The 9,392-nt window shown below is 40.6% G+C and overlaps 1 protein-coding gene across 1 annotated transcript; it reads right to left on the bottom strand.

Moving 5' to 3' along the window:
- Window positions 1–5,883: 5,883 nt before the first annotated feature.
- LOC120268408 (pyruvate dehydrogenase E1 component subunit beta-3, chloroplastic) lies at window positions 5,884–8,591 on the bottom strand. Its single transcript, XM_039275831.1, has 2 exons — window positions 8,548–8,591; window positions 5,884–7,079 (listed from the first exon to the last, which is right to left on the bottom strand). The coding sequence occupies exon 2, from the start codon at window positions 7,028–7,030 to the stop codon at window positions 6,107–6,109; it is 924 nt and encodes a 307-aa protein (XP_039131765.1). The 5' UTR covers window positions 7,031–7,079; window positions 8,548–8,591; the 3' UTR covers window positions 5,884–6,106.
- Window positions 8,592–9,392: the final 801 nt, after the last annotated feature.

Raw genomic sequence — 9,392 nt, 5'->3', positions numbered from 1 at the left:
GTTACGGAGATATACTGCTTTTCGGTCTTTGGATAGAGCGATGATTGGTTGTTTCTTTGAGCTCAAGCTATGGCCCCGAACCGAGCATGAAAAACCCAACCGCTAGTGCTTCGTCGATCATCCGGTGATCCACCCCAATCGTCGTCGAGAATACCCCACAAGCTTCAACTCATCACACTTTGTATAGTGGATCCCAAAATCCGAGTTCACCGATATAACGAAGAATTCGTTTTACAGCTCCGTAGTGATGCATAGTGGGTGATTGCATGAATCTTGAAGTCACAGACATGGCATACATAATGTCTGGTGCGGTATGAGTAAGATAAAGCAACCCTCCAACCATCTTTCGATACTTAGAGGAGTTTACTTTCCCGAGCCATCTTCAACTTTAAGCTTCTCATTGGAGTTTATAGGGATCTGGACACGGCTTGCAATTAAACATTCCGGCCTTTCTTAATAATTCTTCAGCATATCTCCGTTGAGAGACCATCAATGTTTCATTGAGTTGTCTGACTTCTAATCCCAAAAAATACTTCAAGGAGCCCAGATCAGACATTTCAAACATATTCATCATCCTTTCTTTTGAACTCCTTCAACATCACAATAGAGCGACCCCATGTAGATGATATCATCTACATACAAACACTGATAGAAGAATGTCCGAACTTCCTTCTTGCTTTCATGAGACTGTTGGTTCATTAGAACTTGAACAAGACCCATTCATTTGGAATTCCGAGTCTATGCGGTCGTATCCCGAGGGCTCTTGGTGCCCCGACGAAGCCCATAGAGAGCTTTCTCAAAGTTTATAAACATATTCTTCCTTTCCTTTAATAACTGAATCCATTGGGTTGTTTTTACATATACCTCTTCCTTCAAATCTCCGTTCAAAAACGCCGTCTTGACATCCAGTTGGTGAATGCACCAACCCCTCTGCACTCCAATTGCTAGGAACAAACACACAGTTTCCATTCGAGCAACTGGACTGAAGGCTTCTTCGAAATCGATACCTTCTATTTGTGTAAAGCCTTGTGCAACTACCCGTGCTTTCTTTCGTAACAGGGAGCCATCAGGGTTCAATTTGGATTTAAATATCCATTTGAGTCCAATTGCCTTCTTTCCCTCCGGCAACCTAATGAGTTCCCAAGTTTTGTTTCGATGGATAGCTTCCATTTCCTCCTTCATGGCTTCGACCCAAGCTTCACACTTTGCTGCTTCTTCAAAGGTTGTTGGATCTGCAGCAGTAAGGGCAAAGGAACAAGAGTCATATATCTCAGTTAAGCTCTTATACCTTGCCGGGGCATCGCTATCTTCTCCCTCGTCAGGTAGATGACTGGATGAGTGATTGATTAAATTCTGTCCATCTGTTATTTGTTCATTGGAGTAAACAAATGGTGGATGACCATCCACTTGATCATCAGCATCATCATCGCCCACAGTGTTTGATGGCACGAAATTTGTTGGTGTTGAGTCAGCATTACTCCCCAATCCCATTTCTTCTTTTCATAAAACTGCACATTCCTGTTAACCTGGACACGTTTAGTGATAGGGTCATAGATTTTATATGCTTTAGCATTTTCACAGTAGCCTATGAAAATGCCAGGTGTCGATTTTGCATCAAATTTCCCTCTCATCTGCTGGTCAACAAATGAATAAGTGAGACAACCAAACACTTTCATAATCTCCACATTCGGCTTTGACCCCGTCAAAGCTTCATGTGGTGTTTGATTTTTTAGAGACTTCGTCAACGCACAGTTCAGAATATATACAGCTGTGGCAACGGCTTCTCCCCAGAATTCTGGTGGCAATCCTGACTCGTTTAACATCGTCCTTGCCATCTCCGTTACAGTGCGGTTTTTCCTCTCCGCAACGCCGTTTTGTTGAGGTGATCGAGGTGTCGTCAGCTGCTGCCAAATTCCTGAATGTTCACAGAATGATTTAAATTCATGCGACGTGAATTCTCCACCGCGATCTGTGCGTAGTGACTTCAACGGCAACGATAGCTGCTTTTCAACTAAAAGCTTGAATATCTTGAACTGTTGCAAAGCATCAGACTTTCTTTGGAGGAAATAGACCCAACTGTGGCGTGAGAAGTCATCCGTTAGTAGGAAGAAATAAGTATTACCTCCGATTGATGGTGTCCTCATTGGTCCTACCAAGTCCCCATGGATCAGCTCCAAGGGTTTGGTAGCTCTCCTTGCCAATCCTGATGGGAATTCAAGCCTTGTTTGCTTTCCAAGTGAGCATGACTCACACGGTTCTACTTCAGAAATGACAGGAAGTCCTAGAACCATCTGCTTCTCTGATAGTTCCTTCAAGCTTTTCTGATTCAAGTGCCCGTATCTCCTATGCCATAAAACTGACATTTCTTCTCCTCTTTGTGCGACGTTCGCAGCTCCCACATCGTTGGCTTCTAATGGAAAAAGCCTATGGGAAGTCATGCACACTTGTGCAATTTTTCCTTTAGAAACTGCATTCTTGATAATACATTCACCACATGTGAATTCAATGCTATAACCGGAGCTCATCAGCTGTCCCACAGACAGTAAATTATGTGCCAAGTTAGGCACATATTGCACATTAGTCAATGTGTTCTTCTTCCCATCACTTGAGCAAAGGACAACAGACCCAATACCTTCGACATGGAGTGTTTTTCCATCACCCAGTCTAATGGTTTGGTTTGATGCTTCTTCTATGTGGTGAAACAACTTCTTGTTCCCAGACATGTGGTTAGAACAACCACTGTCTATCAGCCATGTTCCTCCACCTTCAATTGCTTCTTCACTGGATGCCATGAACAGCAAGCCTTCATCCACTTCCTTGGTTTCTTCTGTGACATTTGCTTCTTTGCCTTTGTATCGACATTGTGACTTGATATGCCCAAATTTCTTGCAAGCAAAGCACTGGACACCTCTGTATTGTTTGTTGCCATCAGTATTACGATCTTGATCTGAACTCCAGCTTTGACCGCGTCCTCGCCCTCTGTGGTACCCTCGACCGCGACCTCTATCTCTCCAGCCACCATTCTCATGAGGTGAAACACCCTTAACATACAACGCCTTCTCCTCCATGTGGTCATGTTCAACATCAGTCTCCCTTCATGGCCTCTGAGAGAGCCACTGAGTTCTTCAATAGTGAGAGAGCTCAGGTCCTTTGATTCGATAATGGACGACACCACATGACTAAACCTTGGAGTTAAACTCCAGAGAATCTTACCAACCACGGCTGGATCACCGAGCTCCTCTCCCAGGGCTCGTATATGGTACACTACAGTTAGCACCCTGCTAATGTAGTCTTGTACCTTTTCTCCGGTCTTCATGCGAGTATTCTCAAAATCTTGACGATGAGAATGAAGCTGAGCAGCAGCGTTCTTGGTGCAGCCTTGATATTCTCCCTTCAAGATATCCCAAGCCTTCTTCACATTCCTCGTCTGTGAGATTCGAATGAGAACCTTGGCATTAAGCTCCTGCTGTATGAGACAAAGGGCCTTTGCATTTCTATTGATGTTCTCCGTTCTCTTGTGCTCATCTTCTTCTTCTTCATTGTACCCATTCTCAAACATTCCCCATAGATCACGAGAGAGAAGAATGGTCTCCATCTTCAAGCTCCATAGGTTGTAGCCATCTCCATTAAAGGGAGGCACATTAACTCGAGAAGACCCAATGCCACTTCCATTCGCAGACCATTCTCTTTCAAGATGGATGTCTCTCGATACCACTGATAGGAACAAATAGAGAAGAAAAATACTTAAGACAAGATGCAAGCTGAAAGCCCCGAAACTATTAACTGAAATTCAATGAAGCAAAAGCTAACTTGCTTAACTTGAAGAGAATACAAAGACCACTAATATAGAGGACTCAAAAAAGAGTAAAAACATACACTCATCGACACGAGCATACAAACATAAAAGCATAAAGGTAAGTTGGAAAAAGTGAACATCCAATCGCAGTTCATCCTTAAAGTGAGTTGTCCAATCCCATTGCAGCGATATCTTTCCCATGCTACGTATACGGTAGCTATTGGTCACTAAGAAGTCAACTTTGTGTAGACTCAGCAGATGGTTCAGAGTAAAAGATATTCCAACATACCCCCCTTACTCTGAACCTCTCATCCCAAGCATGTTTCTAAGAACTTCAAACTTGCAATTTGGCAACCCTTTTGTGAACACATCGGCAACTTGATCAAGAGTGCTGCAATGAATGATGTTAATGGTGCCATCTTTAATTAGATCTCGAATAAAGTGATACCTTGTATCTATGTGTTTTGTACGCCCATGTAAAATGGGATTGCGAGCAATTAAGATGGCAGATTTATTGTCACACATCAAGGTCGTTGGGCATGCTTGCTTCTCGTTCATGTCCTGCAATAGACGACGCAACCAAACAGCCTCACATGCAGCAGAGGTTACAGAGATATACTCTGTTTCGGTGCTGGATAGAGCAGTGATTGGTTGTTTCTTTGAGCTCCAAGCTATGGCCCCAGAACCGAGCATGAAAACCCAACCGCTAGTGCTTCGTCGATCATCCGGTGATCCACCCCAATCGCTGTCAGAATACCCCACAAGCTTCAACTCATCACACTTTGTATAGTGGATCCCAAAATCCAGAGTTCCGCTGATATAACGAAGAATTCGTTTTACAGCTCCGTAGTGATGCATAGTGGGTGATTGCATGAATCTTGAAGTCACAGACATGGCATACATAATGTCTGGTCTGGTATGAGTAAGATAAAGCAACCCTCCAACCATCTTTCGATACTTAGAGGAGTTTACTTTCCCAGAGCCATCTTCAACTTTAAGCTTCTCATTGGAGTTTATAGGGCTGGACACTGGCTTGCAATTAAACATTCCGGCCTTTCTTAATAATTCTTCAGCATATCTCCGTTGAGAGACCATCAATGTTTCATTGAGTTGTCTGACTTCTAATCCCAAAAAATACTTCAAGGAGCCCAGATCAGACATTTCAAACATATTCATCATCCTTTCTTTGAACTCCTTCAACATCACAATAGACGACCCCATGTAGATGATATCATCTACATACAAACACAGTAGAAGAATGTCTGAACTTCCTTCTTGCTTACTGTAGACTGTTGGTTCATTAGAACTTCGAACAAGACCCATTCGCTGGAATTCCGAGTCTATGCGGCTGTACCAGGCTCTTGGTGCCTGACGAAGCCCATAGAGAGCTTTCTGAAGTTTATAAACATATTCTTCCTTTCCTTTAATAACGAATCCATTGGGTTGTTTTACATATACCTCTTCCTTCAAATCTCCGTTCAAAAACGCCGTCTTGACATCCAGTTGGTGAATGCACCAACCCCTCTGCACTCCAATTGCTAGGAACAAACGCACAGTTTCCATTCGAGCAACTGGACTGAAGGCTTCTTCGAAATCGATACCTTCTATTTGTGTAAAGCCTTGTGCAACTACCCGTGCTTTCTTTCATAACAGGAGCCATCAGGGTTCAATTTGGATTTAAATATCCATTTGAGTCCAATTGCCTTCTTTCCCTCCGGCAACCTAATGAGTTCCTAAGTTTTGTTTCGATGGATAGCTTCCATTTCCTCCTTCATGGCTTCGACCCAAGCTTCACACTTTGCTAGGAAAAATCACAATAAAAAAACATTGAAGACATTTTCAAGAGAAACAGATAAAACAGAATAATAGATACAACACAAACACTCACCTGTAAAACAAGGATGGGCTTCTACATAAAATAGCAATTCCTTGGTCTTTTGCTAAAACTTGCAACACTGTTTTCTTGTATCTTTAACAAATCATTTTGAGCAGGTCCACTTGAATCAGAACTCAATTCTATAAACGTAATGAGCATCAGGATATGACAAACAAGCTTCCAGAAAATATCAAATTGGTTGCTTCACACAGAAAAAAAAAGAGCCTGTGAACTGCCAAAATCATTGCAGAATACAAAACATTATTCAAGTGAATGTTCAACAAAAGTGAATAATTATCAATTCTTGACAATAAACATCAGCAGAGAGCAAACTAATCAGGAGAACCACAACAACAACAACAACAACGAAAACAAAACTAGATTCTAAAACCAACGGTTAACAATGATTTCATTTTAAACCATGCACTGAAACTTTACTTGCAAAGATCTTCCACTGCCTTCACGATTTGAGCTGGTTGTACCACAGTCCATTCCTCCAGAGTTCCAGCATACGGCATGGGCACATCCTGTGATGACAAACATACAATGGGCGCATCAAGATAGTCCCAGAACTGCTTAATGATTGCTGCTTGTAAACTCGCCCCAATACCACCTGTGCGCATGCACTCCTCAACAATCAGCACACGATGTGTCTTCTTTATGGATTTGCCAATGGTGTAAAGATCAAATGGCTTAAGGGAACGGATGTCAATAACCTCCGGGTCATATCCTTTGTTGACCAGGGTTTTAGCAGCCTGCATCACATGGTACCTCATTCGTGAATATGTGAGGATTGTCACATGTTCGCCAGGTCGCACCATCTCTGCCTCCTCCAAACAGCAAATATACTCCTCATCAGGGATCCTCTCCTTCAGATTATATAGCAAAACATGCTCGAAGAGCACAACGGGGTTCTCACTTCGAATAGCAGCTTTCATAAGTCCCTTGGCATTGTAAGCCGTTGAGCAGGCAACCATCTGCAGGCCAGGAATTGACTGGAAGTATGATTCCAGCCGCTGTGAGTGTTCAGCTCCAAGTTGACGACCAACACCCCCTGGCCCCCGAATCACAACAGGAATGGTGAATTGACCACCAGAGGTGTAGTGCAGCATACCGCAATTGTTTGATATTTGGATGAAAGCAAGTAGGAGGAAGCCCATGTTCATGCCTTCAATCACTGGCCTCAAGCCAGTCATTGCTGCTCCAATGCCCATGCCAGTGAAGGAGTTCTCCGCGATGGGAGTGTCAAGAACCCTCATGTCTCCATATTTGGTTGCAAGGCCCTTGGTCACCTTGTAGGAACCACCATAGTGACCCACATCTTCACCCATAACGCATACCCGGGGATCTCGGGCCATCTCTTTATCCAACCCCTCTCGTAAAGCTTCAAATAACAGCAGCTCATGACTGAAATTTATACATAATAACAAAATGATTAAACATTTGCAAAATCTGTAATCATAACCAGTTAAGACCATTCTTAAAAAAGAAAAAAAAATGATAAATTCGACTTCTAATATTTGAGAGGTCATGAATGTACATTTATTAATTAACTAAACAGAAACTAAATTATTATCCTGGTTTGGTGACCTCTCAAAACCTGAAATTCCTTAAAATCATAGATCCTCTGGTTCTTTCATGATGAACAGATTGCCTGTCAAACACCTAATTGAGAAGGCAAAACTAATTTTCCTTCTATATGGATGCAGGGGTTTCTTCAACCAGAATGGTCGTGGTGGTGGTGATGGTGGCTGTGAACTCGAAAGGAGCCGCTCGATTAGAAAATTCATCTTCAGCATTAAATATATTTTGTTTTCTCCTATTGCTTTTCTCGGCCTTGTAAAATCACCTATAACTAACCACACTTTCAACAGGTGCACTTGTAATACTTTGGCATGAGAATTCATGGAATGATGTTAAAAACAGCCAATCAACTGCCAAAAAATAATCTAAAACAACACCCCACTACTTCATTCACTTTTAGAAAGATAAATTTCCTTGCACATTACTAAGTGAAATACAGCTACTCAACATGTCTATGTTCTCTGTCAAGTGTCAATTGATAAAAATCTTTTCCCTGTTATCTCTTCCCACTCCATCTACATTCCTCTAGGTTTTATTTGGAATTTTAAACAAAAATGCTGACGATGTCAGGGATCTTAAAATTTCTTCATTTTACTTCATTATTTCGAATCGGTTTTTATTATATTCCTATTTTCTAAACCTCTCTACATAACACTAAAATCTGACCATATTTTATTCTTTCAGTTCATTAAGGCTTAGAACAATGAATATTTTAATCCCCTCGATCATCACAAAAAAGTATTTTTGCCAAAAATTCAAGTTCTTTTTTTTTAGTTTCCAAACAAAGGCTATTACCCAAAACAAAGAATGCATTTTTTTCATTGTTCTAAAAATTCAAATCTTTTGTCAAATCAGAATTTTGAGGTACACATTCACAATGAAAGGGAAATTGATGTAAAGAAAGTAGGAGTCGAGAAATGGGTAAAGAAAGATGATGTGAAGATGGGGTAAAGTAGCATTATACACAAAAAATAAATTAGGATAAGAAAGAAAATCATTAAGAGCCCACACACACACACACAAAGATAAAAGAAAATTAAGAAAGTCTTTGCTCCTTATTATTTGAAAACATGTATCACAAAGTAAATAATAAAGACATGAGTTTCACTCTGTGAACCATTAAAAAGAGTTCAAAAAGTAATTATAAAAATGATTACTAATTGCACCATTAGCTAATGCCGTGTCTTCATATCAAACTATATCCTCAACATATTAATTCACATGACTATGCATGATTAACCAGCAGGCATACAAAATTAATAACCACTTGGAGTTCATATGATAAACTTACCCAGGTTTTGACCCTGTTGAACTTGCAGACGCATCAGGCTTAGTCTGTTAAAAAATAAAAAATAAATTAAATTAAATTCAAAACAATCTTCAGATAAAGAACCACATGCCCATGAAACCAAAAACAAAAAGAATGCTTCAAGTGGAGAATGAAGCACATAAGCATGTATCTACAGAGGAAAAGATTGCCATATTTTACGGCGACTGCATTGGTGATCAATTTGGAAGATCAAGCCCTTGCATTAGAACCACAAGCAAACCCAGACTTCAGATCCGATACCAAAATGCTTCCTTTCCGCCCCTAACAATGAGGTAAAAATTATTAAATTTTTTCATAGATCTAACAAAAAAATCACCAATCTCAACAAAAAATAAAAAAAGGAACTAAACTTCAAGAATAAAATAAACAACAATTTCCCATCAAATTTCTCTCTAAAAAAACATCCAATGATCCAAAAATCAAATAAATTAGAACAAAAAAAAAAGAAAAAACAAAAGACAGATCAAAGAAGAAGAAGAAGAAGAAATTTCTCTCTAAAAAACATCCAATGATCCAAAAATCAAATAAATTCAAACAAAAAAGAAAAAAGAAAAAACGACAGATCAAAGAAGAAGAAGAAGAAGAAGAGGTCAAGGACCAACCTGCAAGAGATCTGGGCAGCGGAGCCAATCCGAGCCGAAGACTATCAGAAACATTGGTGGTCTTGTAAGCAGAGGAGGAGGAGAAGACAGGCAATGTGGCCGTTTGCATAGCAGCCGCCATAGCAGGGGAAGAAAAGGGAGATGAGAAATGCAAAGGAATAGATAGAGAATTGGTGCTTGTTTATAGAGAGGAAGAGGGGGAAG

Source organism: Dioscorea cayenensis, chromosome 9 (assembly GCF_009730915.1).
Source record: "Dioscorea cayenensis subsp. rotundata cultivar TDr96_F1 chromosome 9, TDr96_F1_v2_PseudoChromosome.rev07_lg8_w22 25.fasta, whole genome shotgun sequence".
NCBI classification, from domain to species: Eukaryota; Viridiplantae; Streptophyta; class Magnoliopsida; order Dioscoreales; family Dioscoreaceae; genus Dioscorea; species Dioscorea cayenensis.
Note: the sequence above shows the minus strand (reverse complement) of the source record. Positions and strands in the feature narration are given on the sequence as shown.

Coding starts and splice junctions, on each gene's coding strand:
- LOC120268408 (XM_039275831.1), bottom strand. CDS start 7,030: ATGGCCCGAGATCCCCGGGTATGCGTTATGGGTGAAGATGTGGGTCAC.